The sequence below is a fragment of the Coenobita brevimanus genome, chromosome 38 (genome assembly GCF_032717465.1).
Source record: "Coenobita brevimanus isolate Jiangsu-jjx chromosome 38, ASM3271746v2, whole genome shotgun sequence".
Lineage (NCBI taxonomy): Eukaryota > Metazoa > Arthropoda > Malacostraca > Decapoda > Coenobitidae > Coenobita > Coenobita brevimanus.
In genome coordinates this window covers 50,338,853-50,363,693 of record NC_136991.1, presented here as the reverse complement: position 1 = coordinate 50,363,693, position 24,841 = coordinate 50,338,853, and the positions used below count along the sequence as shown (strand labels likewise).

The window sequence follows — 24,841 nt, the reverse complement described above, 5'->3', positions numbered from 1 at the left end:
GTTCCATCTCACTCAGGGCCGTATCCAGCACTTTGAAAAAAGAAGGGGGGTGGGTGTGTGGGGGGCGTGAGTCCTGACAGAATTATTTCTCAGTACAGTTAGGAAAAAATAACAATGCTATTTATTTTACTTTTTTAAATAGGATAATACAGGCAAGTGCAATGAAGACGAAGAAAAAGTAGAAGAGGAGGCAGAAGAGGAAGAAGAAGAAAAGAAGAGGAAGAAGACGAAGAGGAAGAAGAGGAGGAGGAAGAATAATACAGGCAAGTGCAATGAAGAACAAGAAAAAGCAGAAGAGAACGTAGAAGAAAAGAAGAAAAAGAAGAGGAAGAAGACGAGGAGGAAGAGGAGGAGGAGAAAGCGATGGTGAAGGTACTGTCCACCCCCGACTAAGGATCCTGTTAGAAGTGGATTTGCGGAATTCCTAACATCTCTTCCTTTGCGATTTAATTTGTACAGTACATTACACCTTAGTTCAGGCTGCCAGTATTAAAATAATAGAAATAATATTAGTGGCAGGTAGGGACGCTCACCATCCACACGCTCGATGTAGTGCTGCTCTCAAGTGACTGCCCTTTCCTTTCTTCCTTCTTTCCTTCCGTCCTCTCCTGTCTTTCCTTCGTCCTTTCCCCTTCCTTATGCCTGCGGGTGACTCTACACTCCCTCTTCTTTCTCTATATTTTGCCCTTAATTCTTTCCTCTTCCTTCTGCCTGTGGGTGACTCTACACTGAGCGACAAGCCGAATGGTTTCCTGTACACAAGGCAACCATTTACTACGCTGGGTGATAACCATATAACCAAATTAAGGCGCCTGGTGGTTTAGGCGGTCCAATCGGATTGAGCCTGTGTAGGTTTATATCCAAGGAGTGATTGGGTTTTATTGCTCACGTAATGCCACTCAGGGATGAGTGAGGCTGGCCACTCTAATCTTAAACGTCAGAACCAACTTGCCTAGCCCCGGGCTCCTACGCTCCTCATGGGGCAACACAGGATTAGATGATGATGATGATAAAAATAATATTGGTAACACGCTAGAGGAAGTTAACGTGAAATAGACAAAATAAACCGCTTAGGAAGAGGAGCTGTGGAGCCTCCGAGTGCATGCTGGGGTCATCACACTTGGGATTGGTGTATTTGGAAAGAGAGAAAGGTGAGAAGAGTGAAAATGAGTTATATGAGAGGCGTGGAAATGTGTTATGTAAGAGGAGCGTGTAGAGTAACGAGGAGAGACAGATGAGGAACTGGAGAAGTGCTGTGGTGATGTGGAAGAGGGAGAGGCGGAGAAATGAGTGAACTGAGAGGAGTGGAAATGAGTAATGTGAGAGGCACATGTGGAGTTACGTGGAGAGACAGACAAATGAAGATCCGCGAAGGAGCGGTTCTGGTGATGTGGAAGAGGGAGAGGAGTGGAAATGAGTTGTGTGAGGATTGGAAATGAGTTTTGTGAAAGAAGCGTATTGAATTACGTGGAAAGGAGAAATGAAGAACAGTGAAGTGTTGTGATTTTAACGGTGATGTGATGGAACGCGGTAGAATACATTGAGATGGTTTGGACATATGGGGAGAAAGGAGTGAGAGATCGACTAGGAGAGTGTGTGTGAGTGATGGAGGGATGGGGTGGAGAGGTGTATGGAGGTGGGGTGAGTTGGAGAGAGGGCAACTTAATGGCGGAAGACAGACTGACATGGAGGCGATTTGTTTGTGGCCACCCTTTCCGAAATAATGACCTACTAAATTTTGGAAAATTGGCGTGTATTTTACCTGTCATGACTTATAATTGCCCTCTTAGTAACCTTCCAAATCTGTTACAAAAAATACATATATTCCTTTCACTCTAACTTGGCTTAAAACTGTCATTCGTCCATCCTTAAATGCTGAACTGTAACAAGAACACTCGAAAATTGTACTAGTCACGAAGAAGTGCTGTGGAAAGGATGCAGAGCCATATCGTCTTATTCTGCCACTGATCTACATAAAATAAGCTGCAAAAGGACGAAAATATGGGTCAAGTTAGAATAAAAACGGTATAGTTGCCAAGTTATTAATGGTGACAGTATGTGTGTGTGTGTGTGTGTGTGTGTGTGTGTTCTTACCTAATTGTATCTTTACAGGAATAAGTCAAGCTCGTATTGTCTCGTGTATTGAACCGTTTTTATCATACATATGCTTAAATTTATGAATTGCTTTGGCACACACTGTTTCATTCAGAAGAGCATTCCACTGATCAATTGCCCAATTTGGAAAACTAAATTTCTTTACGTCTTATCACCTTAACTTTTTATGTAGTTTTTTGCAGTGTCCTCATGCTGATGCTTCCCCATAGGTTATATACTCATTTACGTCTATTTTCTCCTTCCCTGATATGCATTTATATAGCAAAATCATGTGTCTTCTTTCTCTCCTGTAGTGTTGGCAGATTCAGTTTTTCTAGTCTTTCTTCGTAGCTTAGATCCCTTAAGCCAGGTACCCGTCTTGTAGCGGCCCTTTGAATTTTTTCAATCATATCCATGTGTTATATACTTGAGATGAGGATTCCAGACTATTGATGCATACTCCAGGGTTGGTCTGATGAATGATGTTATTATCTTTCTCAGCATGTCTTCATTTGTGTATGTGAATGCTATCCTCATATTTGCAAGCAGTGTCTACATGTTCCGTACCTTCTCACTGATGTGGTCAGCCGGTAGTCTGTTACTAATAATTACACCTAGGTCCTTCTTTTTTTCTGATTGTGTGTGTGTGTGTGTGTGTGTGTGTGTGTGTGTGTGTGTGTGTCCCTAAATCCAGCCCAATCAGTGTGTGTGTGTGTGTGTGTGTGTGTGTGTGTGTGTGTGTGTGTGTGTGTGTGTGTCCCTCAATCCAGCCCAATGTGTTTGTGGGGGGGGGGCATAAATCCAGCTCAGTCAGTGTGTGTGTGTGTGTGTGTGTGTGTGTGTGTGTGTGGCCATAAATCCAGCCCAATCAGTGTGTGGTAGAGTGTGTGTGTGTGTGTGTGTGTGTGTGTGTGTAGCCATAAGTCCAGCCCATACAGTCAGTGGTAGATTTAAGACAGCCTTCACCATGAAAACTGTACTATCTCCCAGACTGTTCCCCTTCTCAGCTTTTGGATCATCCTGCGTCCTCTCAGACAGCAGTCCAGCATCCGACCACCACCACCTCCTGCTTTTAGATGGTAGTAAGTAATACGTTGAATGTTTTCCCTTGGCTAGAGCCTCACAAATATATAAGTGAATTCCTGTTCTCTTCGTAGATCCCAAAATGTTCCTCTCTCAGCTTACGTCCATACGCAACAGGAGTTTGTAACACTTACAACCCTTTTTCTATTACTCTCTCTCTCTCTCTTAGGTGCGTAAACCATGCTGCAGTATCTCCTTGTCGGGTCGCCTTCGAGTTAGCAAATATACCCGTTCAGTATTAAGGTCACTGCCTCTACAATCCCTTTGGCCACTTCATTATTACATGGAGTACAAAGGGAATAGCAGGTAAAGGGGTGGGGGAGGGCTTATAAACGAGCGATAATGTTAGAAGCTTACATTATCAGTAGCGCGACTGATAACACCGAATCCTTTTATCAAACAAAAAATGACGCCATGTTGAGAAAGGGTAGACGTGTTTCCTGCACGGAAATGAACCAAGAACGTCTTTTTATTCATGGAACTCCTGTAGATAAAGAACAATGTAGGTTATTCCAGTACTGCAGATGATGACTGCTGACTGAAATATAGTTAAGAAAAGTTTTGTCAGGTAGTGATTGCAATGCCTTTAATGCAGCTCATGATTGCTGATCGAAGATTTTTTCTCTTTCACGTACTAATTACCATACTGTTTAATACATAAAACATTCACAAACCAGTCTTGCGTGAAACAAAAAAAAGTTTATTGGAAAAGCATGGAAACAAGAAACGGTGCCTGGAGGTGCTATGGTTTTGTCGTGGTCATTCCTTACTGAAAAGTTCCGAAGAGGGTGGATGGCGTTGGGAACCTAAGCATGCGTACTTTCCACACTCAAATGATAATGCAATCATATCGATTTGGTAACGGTCGTTACCGACTTTCCTGTCCAATACGGGTAACAGTGTTACCAGCTACCCCTTCCCCGGACCGTGAGTCAGTCCTTGGACGTGTTCGATTCGGAGAGTTGCCAGGGCTCGCAAGTCAGGTCTGCCGTTATATCGAGAGGCGCCGTGCTTTTGAGCCAGTGACTTGTTAAAGTGTATTCTGTTAGGGAGTTTAACTTATCAATCAAACGTGATTTATATCCAGGGATATTAATTATATCATTTTCTTGAAAACAAGTAAAAGAGGCACCGAATCTCCTTTGCATGACGTTGAAACTCAGTTGGAATACCACTCAGCTTAATTCAGGTAAAGAGGATGTACTAGTCGTTATAATTATTATAATATGACCGTTCCACGTTTGTTCTGATTTGCTAAAATCATTTAACATGCCAAGTAGAGTCGTATGCAGTAATTCTACCTGCACTATCTGGCAATCGCACTCTCCGTGTTGGAAACATTGATAACGCAGTTTGCATCATGAGTCTGAAGTGGGGGGAGGGGAAGTCTGTGTCGATCTCTCTCATTCATTGCTGCGATTTTCCTCGACGCATTACTTCATAAACTGGTTGGTAGAGTGAGCGGATGTTCATTGTTCATATATATTAATGAAGAAATATACCGTTTATGTGTTTGGTGCAGTGCTTAGTTATTCGTGCTGGAATTTGTTTACGTTGCTGTGACTTGTGATATGGAGTGTTCTTGTGGTGCAATAGCTCCACCTTTTCAAAATCAGAAACAGACCTGAAGGAGGAGGAAAATCTTGTTATAACCTCACCATTTTGGCATGAGAGTAGGTCTCGTGGTATTTTTCAGTGTTCGGTTGAATATGGATATGGCCCCCCAAAAATTGGTTTCTGAGCATAAATAAGCGTCCAATGTATTTAACTTTTTCACCCATAACTTGTACTTCGAGAAGAAGTGACGGTTGGATATGAACATACTCAAAACACCATAGAAAAAGTTTGTGATACCGATCCTTGAAAAGTGGGTAAAACCCAGGTTTCATGGGAAAAATCAGGATGGGTCACCCATGATGGGTGGCCAAGGGTAGAAAATTGCCAAAAACTGTTGTGACAGTTAAGGTGTATTGTTTACCGTAAGAAGCTTTTACCGTTTTTATTTTTTATTTTTTTAGAACCGTGAGTTTGTAGTGGCTAGCTTATTTTTGTGTTGAGCGATAGAGAATTTTAATTCTTGGTTGATCCAGCTCCAAACCAGTTGGTCAAAACCTAACCTAACCAACCCTACATTAGCTTAACATGAACGTAATGTTCTTTCACTTAACCAGCCTATCGTACTTACCATAACCTAATCTAATAAGGAATTAATCAGAGCCATGGGTGGTGGTGCTGGACTGACTTGTTACCGTACCTTCATTTCGTTTGAAAATTATATACTTAGCAACTATCCCTCGGTAGTCCTTAAGAAAACATTGGACCACTGTATTTTGCATTTTTTATTTAATGTATATTTTCATGGGACTGGTGTTTTCAGAGTTTGATACTTTTTATTTCTTAAAGTGGTGAAAAGCATTGTTTGGTTACAGTCCATAAAGGCCCTGAAAACGACGCACTCTGCAGTATCGTGAGGTACGTGAAGACATACCGACACCTCTTAGAATGCCACTTTAGAAAGAAATACCCTTGTCAGTCCCTGTTCATCCAAGCCTAACCTTAATTTTCACAGCAGCCCGTCCATACTTACCCTAGCTTAATCAGCCTATTTTATGCCATCTTAACCAAACATAACCTAACCAAACCCCTCCCTTACGTACTCATATTTTACCTGTTCATTGATGGCTTATACTCAGAAATTGCATATCTCACTAAATCAATTCAAAGGCAGATATAAAATTTTGTTAATTTTTAAAAACTGGTCTTATGTCTCCATAAGAATTGCCTCTCCCTCCACCATTTTATGAGAAGGATTTACCAGTAGTGTTTTTATGGTACAGAGAATTTGGGTATGTAATACATTAAAAAGGATCAAAAATACATAATCTGAACATATACTAAAAATCAGGAATAATTAACTGAAGGGAATTTTTATTTCCTAGACATCTTAGAACGAATTAAAATTAGCTCACGAGCACTGCAAAAGTGGGAGTTTTGAAACCTGATCACCGAAGCTACAAAGTCCTTGAAACTACCAAGTTATTGACGTCCGATGGAAGTATATATAAATGAAAAGTATTATTTTGTTCAGCCGTGAAAAATGGGGTTTTCCTTTTCCCAATCAGTACATGGTACTGCATCTCATTTTTTGCTATTATTCTTTGAAATACACTTGCAAATGAATATTAAAATGTTCTTGATTCTTCCCAATGAATAAAATAAAATTGTGAAGTTTCAGTTGGCAGAGTAATTCGATGATTTATAGCCATATTCAAATACTTTAGTTAGGTTAAAATAGGTTAGGTTGGTTTAAACTAACACCCCACCCTATAGAGAATAGAAAGTAATAAGATTACAGATTACACTAATTTGTCATGCTGAGGAAAATGGTGCCTAGTGTTACACAAACCAAAGCAAATCATCTAGTGTTTTGAGGCAGTATATCATTGGAAGTTGTCATATGCAAGCATACTTCATGCAGAATAATAGCAGTATTAGACTGAAATACTGTACCGTAAAACCTTCACAAGTCGGAACCCTTTTAGTCTGGATACGTTTAAGTCAGCATGGCATATGATATTGGTTGATGAAAATAATTTAGATTCAAAACCGTAAAAGTCCCGGAAAAAAGTTCCTGTCGTAAAATGTCGTCTGATGGCAACTCATTCTCGGCATGACGCACTAGGTTCACCATGCCTTAGCCTGTAAGCATCCATCATCTGCCTTCCACCTCAGTTTAGCATCAACATGCAGCCTCCCAAGTATTGTATCCTCAGAGTTGCCTCCACAGATTTTCTTCAGTGACTCTGATAGTGATTAATTTAACATACAATAATGCTTTACAGTAGTGATTAAGGCCTGTAATATATAAAGTGTAATAGTGTTCTTAAGGCCTGTATATAAAGTGTAAGGTAATGTACTCTAGTTGCAATTATGGCTGGAAAATGCTGCACAGAAGTGAAAATGTTGCAGTCACACACACACATTATATATATATATATATCTATATATATATTTATATACATATATATATATATATATATACACACACACACACACACATACAGTCACTACTCGTTTTACGTTGATTCGGTATATAATTGCTGCGGCGATAATAGAAAGGTTGCACCCCAAAATCTGATTTACGATAAATTTCTCGATGTGACGATGTTGCCATCGGAAAATTTCGTATAAAGCGTCAGGCACACACAAGGTGACCGTTGCTTGTCTCAGGCAAGATGGCGGCCCCAGCGTGAAGAGCATTGTTTTGGTTCAATTGCAGTCCCACCACCCCTTCAAAGCCCATTCTTTTCCACTCGTTCACGTGTGCCCCCCCCAGCTATCGTCACCTCTCAGCCAAGCATCGTGCTACTGTAGGCCTATACATCATGTAGCGCTAGGCCAGTTTTGCTCAAGTGTGTTTATTGTGTTGTTGCAATGATTTACTGTACGTGAGTATCGCTGCCTATATTGGTGTGATAATGTTTTGTTTTGGTCTAGGAGACAACTTGGACCGATACAGGAAGTAATTAAGGTGGGTTGTTATTTTTGTTTCAGTCTTGGGCAGGTGACTTTGGGAAGTTGAGTTGACGTAACCCTCCATTTATAATGTGTTTCAGTCTCCCAATTTACGATAAAATCGTTATACGTTAAGATATGACCTGACGACCCCATCGTAAAACGAGTAGTGACTATACTGTATATATATATATTTATATATGCATATATATATATATATATATATATATATATATATGTGTGCATATATATATATATATATATATGCATATATATATATATATATATATATATATATATATATGCATATATATATATATATATATGCATATATATATATATATATATATATATATATATATATATATATATATATATATATATGCATATATATATATATATATATATATATATATATATATATATATATATATATATATATATATATATATATATATATATATATATATATATATATATATATATATATATATATATATATATATATATATATATATATATATATATATATATATATATATATATATATATATATATATATATGCATATATATATATATATATATATATATATATATATATATATATATATATATATATATATATATATATATATATATATATATATATATATATATATATATATATATATATATATATATATATATATATATATATATATATATATATATATATATATATATATATATATATATATATATATATATATATATATATATATATATATATATATATATATATATATATATATATATATATATATATATATATATATATATATATATATATATATATATATATATATATATATATATATATATATATATATATATATATATATATATATATATATATATATATATATATATATATATATATATATATATATATATATATATATATATATATATATATATATATATATATATATATATATATATATATATATATATATATATATATATATATATATATATATATATATATATATATATATATATATATATATATATATATATATATATATATATATATATATATATATATATATATATATATATATATATATATATATATATATATATATATGCATATATATATATATATATATATATATATATATATATATATATATATATATATATATATATATATATATATATATATATATATATATATATATATATATATATATATATATATATATATATATATATGCATATATATATATATATATATATATATATATATATATATATATATATATATATATATATATATATATATATATATATATATATATATATATATATATATATATATATATATATATATATATATATATATGCATATATATATATATATATATATGCATATATATATATATATATATATATATATATATATATATATATATATATATATATATATATGTATATATATATATATATATATATATATATATATATATATATATATATGCATATATATATATATATATATATGCATATATATATATATATATATATATATATATATGCATATATATATATATATATATATGCATATATATATATATATATATATACACAGTATATATATATTTATCTATATGAGTTGTAGTTGTATCTAATTAAAATGTACATGTACTGGTGTTTTCTTTAGAATGTTTAAGACTTTCTGACTCCAGTGACTTTCATCTGAAATAGTACAGTAGTGTGGCTTAAGCTGGAAGAGGATACCTGATATGTGAATTGTCCTGATAGTGAGACGGTTTATGATGATTAATAGCACTTTGGCTCGTATGACTCACTCGGCTAAATACAGTATTATTGTCTGGCATTAGCTTGACTAAACACCAGAGACGATGTGGTTACAAAAGGGTTAAAGTATTCGTATTGGGTATTCTTGATGTGTTATGGCTACTTGGTTATACAAAATTTATTTAATCTTATGATGAAAAGTACTGTAAACATCAAGATGGTGACAGCATCCATGATTTGCTTAGCTGTGATGCTTTTTTCCATAGCAGACCTTTGAGTCTGTGTCAGGTTAGGCTATTTATTCACTGTCCAAGGATACAAGGACCCTACATAGCCTATCCAAGTTAACACAGTTACTTCCCTAAATTGCTATGCTAGGTAGTGTACTCATTTTACTTGCCAACCTGTAACCCGTACCACACTAGCAACATAGATCTACGTCCTCTTCAAAAACGCCGGTGACGTAGATCTGCATCCTGCAGCATTGAAAGTCATTGCAAGCAACCAAAGTAAAATGGAAGGTAATATCGTACAGTAATCCCTCTACTATCCGATGTAATAGAGCCAATGGCATGTCCGGAAACTGGTCCCCTCCGGAAAGTGGGCCCCTTTTTCCTGGACTCGTACTTAAGGACCCTAACCCAGCCTAACTTTGAAAGCCACCTAAATAACTCCCTACTGGACATGCATAGCACCTATTTAAACCTATTTAAGACCCTATTCACACCAATAATGGACATAAAGCATGAAATAAATGAAAAGGAACCAAAGAATGAGGAATTAGAAGTGACTGTACCTCAGCCGGGGTACTTACAGTATGTGTGTGGCTGCCTTTTCTAAGGTTTTGGCAGTGGTGAAAATGCTCTTGAAGCATGTCCAGTAAGCCAGTGTTGTGCTGCACTTAGTTCTTTGCACTGTGAGTTATAATTGTCTAACACTGCACATTGTTCTTAACTGCACCATGCCAGTTTCAACTGCCAATCTGCACTTTACTGTTAATCCTTTGCACTCTAAATTCTAATATCTTAACACTGCACAACACAGTAAATTCCCATGCGGTTTAGTGGTGAGGTATTGTAGTTTATTCACAAAAAATGAGCATGTGTGGCTTCCATTGCGATAAGCATCTACTCGCCATCGAAGTTAGGCAGTAACTGTTGGAGTGTTGGTGACGGGGAAACAGAGTTGCCAGATCGCAACAGCCACATTACCAAACTCCTCAATTTTCATTACCAGCTTCGTAAAGCTAGCATTTATTCCTCATAATTATATATACAAGTGGAAGTACATTTAATCACTCTTATAATTAACAGCATGTTGATTATTTTCACGCTATGTTGGCTAGCAGATTAATCAGAGAGAGCAAACAATCCACCATCTCCATCCTATGTATCCTCATACATGTGAAAAATCCGTTTGGTAATGCATTATTCTGATTCATTACCAGACGAATTTTTCATTACCAAATTGGCCCACATATGGTAATGAAAAATACCAAATGGCAACCCTGACAGGAAAGGGGGGAGGAAGGAAGGGGTGAAGTGTCCATGGTGTAACAGCTGTTCGGTGCTGCGTGGCAATTTCAAATTATGGGTGGGAAAAATTTGAATTTTGGGGGGATTTTTTTCTTTTTTTTGGCCATTTTTGGGTTCCGAAGGTCCAGGCCCACAATGTCCGGTAAGTGGGGTGTCTGGAAATTGGGCATCCGGAAAGTACGGGGATTACTGTAGCCTATCATGCTAACTTCAGACATTTCTCTGCTGCGCTTACAACATCAATTTAGGATCATGGGAGGCGAGTGAGTCTTAGCAGGCTAGCAGCTGCTCTGCTCTGTCTGTAACCTTGAAGATTTCAGAGGTCGAGTGGCACCAACCTGACTCAATTCAGCCTACTTTCTGGCTTTGGTGATTACTTTTATTAGTGCCAGGGATCTTATATTGATGTATTAAGCCCATTTAGCTAGAAAAAAATATCCACAATCAGCCCACAAGCTCACAGACACTCTGCTGTCTCAGTAGCTTAATCTCAAAAATTTCAGAACCAACCTTACTTGATTCAGCCAACTATCTTGCTTTATTGATTACTTTTATTAGTGCCAGGGATCTTATATTGATGTATTAAACTCATTTAGCCAGAAAAAAGAAAATCCATAATTGGCCAGCACAGAGGGGCATCAGTCTGTTTTGCCCAGCATGGTATGAGTTAAAGGATGGATGGACAAAATCTGTATGGTGTCAGGTGCCTGCAGCAGGACCAGCATCTTCAGAGCCGGTGATGAAATCCACCAGTCACTTAGGCAGTGGCTAAGTGGTTGCTTTGCTAACCCAAATTTCCAAGGCTCCAGGGTTGTATGAAGGCAAAGTAATAAAAAGAAAATAATGAGACAGTGAAAGAGAGCTCCCTCTCATGTTGAAAAGTTCATGACAAGAATTAAGTTTCATATTGGTAAACACAGTTTATTTATGACGTCCAAAATCTGCAGAAATAACTTTTTTTTTTTTCTTTTTGGGGGGTTATATCTTTCATTTCCCCAACTGATCAGCAGGATTTCATGAAAGTGTGTTAGTGCCCATATTAATGTCCAATATAAGTGTGAGACATTTGTATGGTTTGTGTGTAAATCATGAGGGAGAGCAGTGGAGTGGCAAGAGGACCTATTGAGGAATGTGATAGGAGTGGATAGAATGGATAAATTAAGAAAAAGGAAGTTTGTAGGAGAGAGGCTGTATTTATCTTTATCAGAATAAAATTGCAACTCATTATTGTTGGGGTGAAAGAGTTTGTAGATTTGCCAGTACCTGTATATGGCATTTTTGTAATGATGATGCACCTGTTTACCACTGCCTTTGTGTAGTATCTGAAAAATTTCCCTGTTTTCAGGTCCAGTCATCAACCCTTAGTGAGGGTTGGTAAACAAGTGAGCGAGTGATCTGACTTGCTTTGGACGTAGTTCTCTTCAGTCATAAATACCAGGTGCGGGTTATTGCCGCACCGGGTAAGTGTGACTGAGGAGTGCTGTCAGCCCGAACCAACTCAGGTAAGATCCTCCTAAACTTCATGTACCTGTATGAGAGAGAGAGAGAGAGACTGAAATGCAGTAAATTCAAGTACTGTGATTAGATTTGTACTCTATCTGTCTTGTGTGCTTAGATGGTATACGGTAGTCACATGAAGACAGTGGACCTACAGTCAGATACTAAAGTCTGTTTGCTGTCTGTGCTTCTCACCACTGGATTCATAGATGCTTGAATGCAACCTAGCAAACCAAGGTGCATACTATCACCCATAAATGGTTATGCACCTCAGTCCACTATGTCACCCTCAAACCTCCGTAAATTCGGCCGTGAAACGAGGCATTTATTTTACAGTTGTTGTCAGAAGATGTGTTGGAGCATCTAGTAGAGGAAGTACAGTCAGGATCAAATGTTGTGTATTATGTACAGTTTCACTCATGATTCCCTGAGACATCTGTGGTGGAGGGTGTTTGGCCCGCTCTGCTCTTACCGAATGACAGGTAGTTGAGTCAAACTGCCCTACCAACACAGTGAAGCTGGAAATGGAACCGCTTCTTATAAATGAGAGATCATGAAAAAAGAGATGATTGGGATATAAACAGTAATACTGGATAGTATCATTGCACATATGGTAATACGACACGGAATAATTTTACTGAAATAATTCCACCTACTATTGGTTACATATAGCCTGAAAGATGAATGAGATATGTTACGTGGTTTGTTGTCCGCCATTCACCTCCCCAAGAATTTGCTACGGCTGTGATTAATGCATTAGTAAATTCCTCTACATACTGCAGGTTTGCCTATTAGTTATTTAGCAGTAATAAATGTATTATAGAAATGTATGGATATTTCACAATATCATAGTTGTATATATGGTGTGGAGAATTTTTTTTATTTCTATTCATCCTCTTGTAGGGTATTTGTGGGAACTGTCACAATCACGTTACCATTTCATTACGTGTTTCTTTCGAGTTATTACATGAAAAGGGAAATGGTTTCCTATCCTTGCAGTAAGTATCTTTTCATTGCTTTGATTGTCTCAGTACCGGTACCCCCAGATACCATTATTTGTTGTGCAAATATCACTGATAACAAGGGTAGAACACCTGATACGTGTAACAAATACAGTATTGAAATGTTATTACGTGATCCATTCAGTGTGACGACTTAAAGGGCCTTGGTCATACAACCACGATATTGTGAAATATCCATACTTTTCTATAACATGTTTATTATTGCTAAATAACTACAGTAATCCCTCCACTATCCAATGTAATAGAGCCAAAGGCATGTCCGGGAAGTGGGTTTGTCCAGATAGTGGGCACCTGCCTCCTGGACTGGTACTTATGGACCCTAACCCAGCCTAACTTTGAAAGCCACCTAAATAACTCCCTACTGGACATGCATAGCACCTATTTAAGACCCTATTCACACCAATAATGGACATACCCGGTAAAGCATGAAATAAATGAAAAGGAACCAGAGAATGAGGGACTAGAAGTGAGTATGGAAAATATTTAGCAGTGTACAGGGTAATTACAGCACGTCTGTGGCTGTTCATTACAAAGGTTAACCTGCCTCCTCTAAGGCTCTGGCAGTGGTGAAAATGCTCTTGAAGCATGTACAGTAATCCAGTGTTGTGCTTCACTTAATTCTTTGCACAGTGAGTTGTAATTGTTTAACACTACACATTCTGTTCTTAATTGCACCACGCTAGTTTCAACTGCCACTTTGCACTCCACACTTAATCCTTTGCGCTCTAAATTCTGATTTCTTAACACTGCACAACACTGTAAATTCCCATGTGGTCTAGTGGTGAGGTTTTGCAGTTTATTCACTGTTTATTCACAAAAACGAGCACGTGCTGCATCCATTGCAATGAACTTCTACTCACGATGGTGGTTAGGCGGTAACTGGTGAGGGGGTAGGAAGGAAGGGGTGAAGGGGCTGTGCATAAACACGGCTGTTCTGCGCTGTGCGCCAATTTCAAATTGCGGGTGAGAAGAAATTTGGATTTTGGGGGGATCTTTTCATTTTTTGGCCACTTTTGGGTTCCAAAGGTCCAGGCCCACAATGTCCGTAAGTGGGGAGTCCGGACAATGGGTGTCCGGATATTACAGGGATTACTGTAATAGGCAAACCCGCAGTATGTAGAGGAATTTACTAATGCATTAATCATGTCCGTAGCAAATTCTTGGGGAGGCGAATGGTGGACAACAAACCAAGTAACATATCTCATTCATCTTTCAGACTATATGTAATCAATAGTAGGTGGAATTATTTCAGTAAAATTATTCCGTGTTGTATTACCATATGTGCAATGATACTATCAATCATTATTGTTTATATCCCAATCATCACTTTTTTCATGATCTCTCATTTATAAGAAGTGGTTCCATTTCCAGCTTCACTGTGTTGGTAGGGCAGTCTGACTCAACTACCTGTCGTTCAGTAAGAGTAGAGCAGGCCAAACACCCTCCACCACAGATGTCTCAGGGAATCATGAACACGATTGTACCTTATCAGTGACTCTTTGTGATGCAACTTCCAACTCCAGCTGTATGTTGATCTGATACAACTGTAGTTCATTCAGTCTTTCTTTAGCCAGACCCCCTAATTCCATAAGGGTTGACCACAAACATCACCTCTATGTTGTCCTGTCTTCTGCCATTTGGCTGCCCTTCCTCCAACTCAATCTCCCTCCCTCATATATCTCCACTTCATCCCTCCATCCCATCCCTTCACTGCCTCCACCTTACTCATACATTCTCTTAGTCAGTCTCTCATTCTCCTACTGTAGTTTATTCTCTTTAACTTGGCATAGATATATTTTTTTCTTTTTTATCCTTTCCATTGTACCAGTATTTTATTGTGACTGGCATCATATTCTAGTGTTAATCTATTGTTACCAGTATAGGTCAGAAATCAAGAAGGGAGGGTTATTTTCTGCATAGTTAAAGTGAAGAGTACATTAACCTCTAACGTACCAGTAGATAGGGTTGTTGTAGAGGTATCAGGCTCATTTGGACTTGAACCTGGTCAACTACAGGCTGAAATTGCCCTTCTTCAGTCTCCATTCCTTCTTGGGGATAGGGAGGGAGTTGAAGGTGGTGAAATGGGTATATGCATGTGCATTTCAGGGTTAGAGTGGTGGCACATCAAAGAGTTATGTATTTAGGTCAGTGTAATAGTGAGGTGTAGAATTTCTAGAGGCCAGGAATGGGCAGAGGGTAGAAATGAATTATGTATGGAGGAGCACATTGTTAGGATTCAGCACCCTTTTATTATTAATTTTATAATCAAAAGGACAGTGTGACAGGTATATGTATTTGGCATTGATAAAAAATAAGTACAAAACATATATGCTATTTGTCAGGCTTGGGTGATAAGGTGATTTCTGTGGTTTGAGTACTGTATTGTTGCCCATTTTACACAGTACTGTACAGTGGTGGTGATTGTGCCAAATATGTACTTTTTCCTGCTGGAGCGAGACCTTGTGGTGGCACCAGCCTGACTGGATGGTGGAGCTGCCAAGTTATACAAACATCCCTCAGTCCCCAACCTGTCCTCCAAATTAAGGAAGGTGGAGTGCAGAAGGTCTACTTTGGCCAGCAGTTGACCAGGTTTTTCAGATGAGCTTGGGGTTTCTGCTACAGCTAATACTGACTGTTCTACTTTCCTTGCCTTTGGATCTTACCTCATCCTATCAGTACATTGGAAGAGGGGTCAGGATGATTATGATATTAACCGGAATAAAATGCTGTAGTGTATGTCCATGAGATGATCGAGTTAATGGAGGCTCTGCAGTTTCTTCATCCTGAGATGGTCTCCTAAGCTGAATTCTGTTATCTGGCATTACTACACCCTCGTGGTGAAGGAGTTCCAAGTATTACTAGTAATAATTACAACCCAGCCTTCTTGCAGTCTACCATACTGCTTTCAGGGGTATGGGGTGAGAGTTGAGGGATGTTTTTATAACCAGGCAGTTGAGCAGGTCTGTTACATCAATGCCAGCACATGAAGGTGTCCCACTCCAGCACTAAAGTTCCTAGATTTATATTTTTGTAATGATGATATACTAGTTTATCATGACCATTATGTCATATCTGAAAGTCTTCATATTTTTAGGCAGAGTCAAGCGTCAGTCCTAGGCGAGGGCTGGGGTGAACGAGTGGGTGATCGGACTTGCTTTGGACGTAGTCCCCTTCAGTCATAAACACCAGGTGCGGGTTATTGCCGCATCAGGTCGAGTGACTGAGGAGTACTGTCGGCCAAACTGACTCAGGTAAGATTTTCGTTCACTGTGCTTGAATTTATACCCTGTCAGTCCATTGTGTGAACATTTTATTTCCTTTCACCGGCCACTTGTAGTTTATCTGGTTTATATAGCTCTTTTCACCTCTTAGCATCTCTCCAGTTGTCAGTCTTGAGCTATTTGTCTACCCAGTTCCCTATCCTAGAGGTCTTCATGGAGGGCTTCATCCCATGTCTTGCTTTATGTCTCAACCTTTCAGATTCTTGCCAGTGACTCTCACTGACCAGTTAGTCTTCCCTTCCTCTCACAGTGTCCAAACCATCATAACGTACTAGTTTACATCACCTCTGTAAAATCTCTGAAGCTAAATCACTCACAGTAAGCTGTTTCCAGTTTTTTCACTCCCTGATGCCCTGCCCCTCAGTCTCAGCCTCATTGTTTCTGTGTGCACCAATTAGCTTTTATCTTATTCTCTTCTGTCACTGGCCAGGTCTCATTACCATATACCATGACCTCTTGTGCATGTTTGAGAGAATACCGTATAACATGAAATACAGTGTTTGAATTACAGGCAATATTCCCTATTCTAGCACTGAAACTAGACTAGCCACTCCTCTTCCCCAACATGAACTGTGGGTATGAGAACTTCAGTCATTCCAAGTGGCTGTCACCACTGACATGTACCATTCTTACTGTGACAGACCAAACAACCCAGGATACTGAACTTCCTGAAATCTGCTTCATATTCCCTTCTTTTCTGTGGACTAATCTGATGCAAGTCATACGTAGAATAGAATTCCTCCCAACTCATCTTGTCACATACAACACTAGATCACACTTCCTCACACCTGCTGACCATGACCTTTATATTACCAGTAATAACTAGCAGTACTTTTGCTTCCATCCCCGTCTCAGACCTCTCTGACCTCTTGCATACCTTCAGCAGTCAAAACTGAGTCAGCAATTTAAACTGTAAAAGTTCTCAGGGTGGCCCACTTGCAGGCTCAAGTGCCAAGGTGAACAGATTCGGCATGAAATCTTAATGATGTCCCCCTTACATTAAGGGGAGTTCCTCTTGTAACTTTCCACTTGCAGTTGCCCCTTCGTATGGTTTCATTCTTAGTCTGACATGAGCATCAGACTTGTAGCCATTTCACTATCTCCTCACATCAAACACCTGCTTCAGATCCACATATATTTAACCCATGAATTGCGAACCACAGCTCAGGCTGGGTAGCGTCACGTTGCGAGCCACTGCTCAGGCTGTGCATCACCGCTAACTACTCAACCCCTATGCAAACTTACGCATGGTGCTACGCAAAAATGGAGAGAGAGAGAGAGTTTATTTTAGTTTTCACCAGATGATGCCCTGGATAGTTATCTTCACATTTATAATAAACAAAATAAAATTTGTTTTTGTTTGTTCATTTTTTCACTACACCCCTATGTAAACTTACTTTGGCCCTACACAAAGACCGAGATTTTTTATTTATTTAATTTTTTTTAATTTTTAATTTTTTATTTTTTACCAGATGATGCCCTGGATGTTTATATTCAAGTTTATAATAAGCAAGAAAATTTTTTTTTTTTTTCATTTTTTGCACCACAGGGTGGGATAAAAAAAAAATGTAATTGCACAATCCACGGGTTAATTTAGTTTTTTGTATTCCCCGAAGTATTTCTGTTGTAGCTGCCAGACAAGTTGAATTAGCCATGTAGTATTAGCCAGAGTAAAATCACACACTACAAAGTACTATGCCTTCACACTGAAGGAGGTAATAGCTGTAAAGTTTTTGTAATAATGATGATTATCCATCTATCTATCTACAGCCAGATGCCACAATCCTGCAAGGGGTGGCCGTTTGACTTTGTGTTAGTTGTTTTACAGGGAGGGGCACTAACCCTCTGCCAACCCACTTGCTGACACATAGAGAACACGCAATATTGGTTGGTGATATGGTTACCACCCAGCATTGTAAATGGTTTCCTGACTTACAGGAACCCCTTAGGCTTGCCACTTAATGTAAAGCCACCTGAAAAGGAAGAAGATTAACCCTTTGAGATTTTTGGACCTCTGCTGATTGTGTCTGTGCCAGATTCAGCCTGGCGCACATAGAGTGCACTGTCGTGCAGTAATATTTGTACTTAATCGGCCACTGTACACTAACTTTTTATGTTAGACTAATGAATGTGGTACCATTTTAAAGCTGAATAGTTGCTCTTTATTGTAGTATGGTTGAAAAAGGTAAATACGGTAGCTAAACGGCCAATAGAACGAGTAGAAGTTAGCCGAAAAGGAAAAATCGCACACCCTTCCGTAGAAAAGTATTTGTAAAAAAAAAAGTATTAGATTAGAGTTACATTGAATTTGATTGCACCATGTCAATCTACAGTAAATTACCTTTCCATTGATATATAGATATGGCAATTTATGTTAGTTTTCACAGAAAAGTGAAAGCTCTCACTGTAACACAGGCAAATATCCATGCAGGTATTACTGATATTATTCATGGTAAAAGTGAATTTATTATTCATATATGTCTGATGTACTTTCAGTGTAAAACTAAATAGTTGGAAAAGGATAAACAGGATAGTGTATGTAGAACAAGCCCAGATAGGATATGGAAAACATGCAAAAACAAATGTTGTTTCATATGACTCGAATTCAAGTCATCAGAATTGCAACGGTTGGATTTACGATGACTCAAAATCGTGTCTTTGGAATCTCAAAGGGTTAATAAAAAGTGATTGGAAAGATGTGAGATACAGGAAGAGAGGAGGACAGACAAAGTATAAGAATGATAAAAATGAAAGAAGAAGTAGGCATTCACTCACTTGATACAGTGCTGCCTACTACTACTTTCACCTTCATCATTTCATTTTCTGTCTGCCCTCCTCTCTACCAATTTCCTTCATCTTTCCTGTCACATTATATTACTCTTTCCTTTTCAGGTAGCTTTACATTGAGTGACAAGCCAGTTGGTTTCCTGTAAGCCAGGAAACCATCTACAGTGCTGGGTGATAACCATGTAACCAACCCATACATGTTCCCTACATGTCAACAAATGGATTGGCCGAGGGTTAGTACCTCTCCCCGTAGAATAACTCAAAGTCAAATGGCCACCCCTTTTGAGACTGTGGCATCTGGCTGTAGATAGATCAAATTTTTTCTTTCTCTTTCAGGTCATTACTGCATTGGAAATTGGCAAAATCTGAAGTTTGAAGGAGGACTTCTGGACACAATAGCTTTGCATCAGGTAGACTTGATAAAACTGAGATGGTGATCCCGTATGAGATAGGTAATCCTGTACGGTCATTTGTGCTGGTGCCAGGGACCGGAACTGACAAAACGGCTAAAGCACTATGCCTAGATCTGGCTCGCTCCTCCTCTGTGGCAGGAGCTGTTCCTGTCCAGTCATCTGTCCCATGTGGCATTTCAGTTGACAGCCTGAAGCCCAGTAAACAGGAAGAGAAGGAAGAGAGTCAAGATAACAGTGGGAGCCAGGCTGAGAATGGGGAAGGGCGGCAGGTTGTGGCAGCCGCACAGCCTGCCCCTGACACCCAACAAGCGAGCGGGGATGGACAAGGCGCAAGAGTATCAGCAGGTACCAAGCGCAGCATTGAGGCAGACACATCTGATTCGGAGGAAAACAAAGCCAAAATAAGAAGAACTGATGATGGTGGAGGCAGTGACAGCGAGACAGAGAACTCCGAGGTGGCTGAACTACGTAGAAGATGTGAGGCGCTGCAGAGGGAGAATGCCAACTTGAATCGCCGCCTTGCCATGTTCCATGACCTCTTCAGGAGCAAAGAACGACTCACAAGCTTTGTCAGATTCTTGGAGAGTTCAAAATAATAATAGAGGACCTGGCTGGAAATCCTGAGAGGAATATAAACGATTATTGTTTATATTCACATGCAGAAGAAACTGACATGAATATTAAATACTTATAATGTGTGTGAAGTTGAATGATGAGTAAGTCTGTTTTTTTGTGTGTATGAAGCTGAATGATAATTACTGTGTTTGTCTGTAATGTGTATGAAGTTGAATGATGAGTAATTTTGTTTGTAATTTGTTTGATTGAGGTCTATATATGCACTGATGACTGAATAAGATAATATTTTGTTCTTCAACCCAGTGTTTTTACATGTTTCTCAAGTTAATGTTCAATTAAATGTCTTAGGTAGGAAATTTTGTCTTTATTGCAACAGATGATTATGAACATCTGAGTGCAGTTGTACAAATCAGTACAATTTATCAGCGATATATGATAATAGGTCATGATGAGACTGTTGTATGTATGATTCACGTTGCTAAATACCTTTTGACAATATAGCCATATATATTTGATATAGTATAGCATATTTGTACTGTTTAACTACTTACTGGAAATGACTAAAACCATACTAAATGTCATGATGTGCACTGGTGTGTGTAAGTGCAAGTGCAAAATTTATTTTACTGGGCTGCCAGGAACCAAGAATTACCCTACTGAGCTTGGCAATCTGTGTATATATATATTAGGAATTTGGGATTTATAAGCTTAAGTCCACTGTGTACAAAAGTTGCATACACAGCTGGTGTCATCACTGGTAGCTTATCTGTGTCTCCTCATTCCCTTGTGATACATTCATTGATTTGAACTATCAAGCTTATGCTATATTATACATGTATGGTTGATATTGTTGAGTGTTTATTGAATCATGCTCACAGTCTGTTTCCAAAAATTCTTTCAGTAAAATGAAGAAGATTTCTTGCTAACAGTTATAATGAGCTTCATACATTGGTAAAGAGCCAGTTTCTAACCAGGCCCTTCTTCCACTTTTGTCTTGTGAAGTCGTGTGTATGCGCACCAGTGAGTGGCAATGAGCCAGTTCATCCAGTGGCAATGAGCCAGTTCATCCAGTGGCAATGAGCCAGTTTCAACCAGTGGCAATGAGCCAGTTCATCCAGTGGCAAGGAGCCAGTTTCAACCAGTGGCAAGGAGCCAGTTTCAACCAGTGGCAAGGAGCCAGTTTCAACCAGTGGCAAGGAGCCAGTTTCAACCAGTGGCAAGGAGCCAGTTTCAACCAGTGGCAAGGAGCCAGTTTCATCCAGTGGCAAGGAGCCAGTTTCAACCAGTGGCAAGGAGCCAGTTTCAACCAGTGGCAAGGAGCCAGTTTCAACCAGTGGCAAGGAGCCAGTTTCAACCAGTGGCAATAAGCCAGTTTCAACCAGTGGCAAGGAGCCAGTTTCAACCAGTGGCAAGGAGCCAGTTTCAACCAGTGGCAAGGAGCCAGTTTCAACCAGTGGCAAGGAGCCAGTTTCAACCAGTGGCAAGGAGCCACTTTCATCCTGTGGCAAGGAGCCAGTTTCAACCAGTGGCAATAAGCCAGTTTCAACCAGTGGCAAGGAGCCAGTTTCATCCTGTGGCAATAAGCCAGTTTCAACCAGTGGCAATAAGCCAGTTTCATCCAGTGGCAAGGAGCCAGTTTCATCCTGTGGCAATAAGCCAGTTTCAACCAGTGGCAATAAGCCAGTTTCATCCAGTGGCAAGGAGCCAGTTTCATCCTGTGGCAAGGAGCCAGTTTCAACCAGTGGCAAGGAGCCAGTTTCATCCAGTGGCAATAAGCCAGTTTCAACCAGTGGTGAGGAGCCAGTTTCAACCAGTGGCAAAAAGCCAGTTTCAACCAGTGGCAATAAGCCAGTTTCATCCAGTGGTGAGGAGCCAGTTTCAACCAGTGGCAATAAGCCAGTTTCATCCAGTGGCAAGGAGCCAGTTTCATCCAGTGGTGAGGAGCCAGTTTCAACCAGTGGCAAAAAGCCAGTTTCAACCAGTGGCAATAAGCCAGTTTCATCCAGTGGTGAGGAGCCAGTTTCAACCAGTGGCAAAAAGCCAGTTTCATCCAGTGGCAATAAGCCAGTTTCATCCAGTGGTGAGGAGCCAGTTTCATCCAGTGGCAAGGAGCCAGTTTCAACCAGTGGCAACAAGCCAGTTTCATCCAGTGGTGAGGAGCCAGTTTCATCCAGTGGCAAGAAGCCAGTTTCATCCAGTGGTGAGGAGCCAGTTTCATCCAGTGGCAAGAAGCCAGTTTCATCCAGTGGTGAGGAGCCAGTTTCATCCAGTGGCAAGGAGCCAGTTTCTTTTTCTCTTTTTTTTTTCTTTTTCTTTTTTTAAGTAAGTGGCAAGGAGCCAGTTATTTTAGTTGGCAGAAAGCTTTTGCCATGTGGCACATTACCTGTTTTCCCAGTGGTGAGGTGTCAGTTTTCAGAGTGGCGAAGCACCATGGATATTTTTTTATTTGTGGTAATGTGCCAGCTTCAGCTCCTTGTTCCAGTTTTTGATGATGAAGTCATGTTTGTAGCTAAACAGCACCAGCCTGAATGATGTAGAGGGATACATGCTTTTTGAAGAGGTTGAGCCTTCAGCCACTGATCCCAGGAAAAACATCCAGTTGCAGACTTTTAGATACATGCGGTGCTTTGACCCCTATTGTTCATAAAGCTTAATTCTCTCCACAGTGAATGTACCTGGTTGAAGAATGTGCTGGAGTGGAATGTTTTCAAATGCTGTTGCTTTCTAATGTAATTTGCTGATAAGGAAAGCATGTTTTTAATGATGAAGAACATTTTCCATTCTAGTGTCCTCTTCAGGCATTTACAAAGTGTGTTGCTTAGGTTTACAGTATACATTATGAAGATGGAAGGAGTGTGGTTGGTTGATCAAAGGGTCAGTGTGTTTTTGTGCATCACACACACACACACACACACACACACACACACACACACACACACACGAGAGAGTCATTGGTGACCTTGTCTTAGTATCTTTTTACCTTGTATTCCCATGTCCCCATGTTTTTTGCTGTTGAGTTCAGTCAGTGATTTCTTCCTCAAACCAGGTATTTGTTGTTGACTGACATCTACACACAGTACTCTGTTTATGCCTGAAATGGATATGAAATTACGTAAATGTAAGTTTTTCACAGCTAATATTATGGTACATTATCCGGTTATTATTATTATTTCCTTGAGTATCAGATACAGATCAAAGCTTTTTGAAATATGGATGCAAGTAAATAGGGGAAAAGAAGTACCGTGTGCCCTTGATGCTGACAGGTTTTTACCTCAGGAATGAAGTGGAAAGGAAGGGATTAGGAGGTGGTTGAGGCTACAAAGCTGAGGGTGCATTGAGGATTACATGGAGGGGGATTAATTACAGTGTCCTAAGAAATGTATACATCCATTTATCCATTTAGAATGAGCTGATGTTTCTTCTCATGGACATACTCCCTCAGCTGTGTAGCCTCATCCCTTCATTTGTACATACTCTTATACTATTGCATATAGTACATGTTGTAATATCCATGTATTTTTGTTTTGCCGGTTATAACTTTATTTGTAATGTTATAAGTTACTTCATTTTGTCCCTTTGGGTGGCCCCTGGAAGGAACTGTGGCTACATTTTTGTATTCTAAAAGTATTTAAGCCTTTGGAGAACATCCTACAGCACTGGCAATATTTAGTTGTCTGAAGAACTTTTGGACATCACTTGGATTCAAGCCATGTTGATTAGCTCATGTTTGAAGTTGAGTGAAAGTTGACCCACCATGAATTAATCCAAAAGGTGACCAGTGGCTCTTCTGTCATCGAAATGCTGTTAGTGATGTAAGAGTATTTCCCAATGGCTTCAATGATTTGGACTACAGTAACTTAGCCTTAGGCCCTCCCAGGGCATGTAATGGGATAATAAAGGCTTGGCTGTCAACCAGTGTTGCCATGATTCAAGAATATGGTAGTGTCATTGAATTGGTGTTGCACTCAAAACAAGAAACTAGTTTGTAAAATTTCCCTATACACTTAAGAGCTGCAGAAGTTGTGAATTTAATTTTGTGCTATAGTTTTGAAGCAAACTGCTACAAACTGTGTTCTGTGACTTCTGTGTTTTATATGAATCTGTAACCACTGAACTATTGTACTGCAGTACACAAACCAGGTCTGGAAAACGTATCATTTTCATAATACTCCATTTATGATTTCAGGGGTACGATATGAACACCTGCTGTGGTTATCGACCACCTTTTAACCTT

General features: G+C 38.7%; 1 protein-coding gene across 2 annotated transcripts; it reads left to right on the top strand.

Annotated features, from left to right (window-relative positions):
* Positions 1-4,548: 4,548 nt before the first annotated feature.
* Positions 4,549-21,638, top strand: LOC145396527 (uncharacterized). Of its 2 annotated transcripts, none has more exons than XM_080269905.1 (4): positions 4,549-4,625; positions 12,377-12,469; positions 16,740-16,801; positions 19,955-21,638. In XM_080269905.1, exon 4 carries the CDS (start codon positions 20,049-20,051, stop codon positions 20,625-20,627), a length of 579 nt encoding a protein of 192 aa, XP_080126031.1. In that variant the 5' UTR covers positions 4,549-4,625; positions 12,377-12,469; positions 16,740-16,801; positions 19,955-20,048; the 3' UTR covers positions 20,628-21,638. The 2 variants fall into 2 exon arrangements, with proteins under 2 accessions (XP_080126031.1, XP_080126030.1); XM_080269904.1 differs by having other exon boundaries at positions 12,377-12,533; positions 16,645-16,801.
* Positions 21,639-24,841: the final 3,203 nt, after the last annotated feature.

Coding starts and splice junctions, on each gene's coding strand:
- LOC145396527 (XM_080269905.1), top strand. CDS start 20,049: ATGGTGATCCCGTATGAGATAGGTAATCCTGTACGGTCATTTGTGCTG.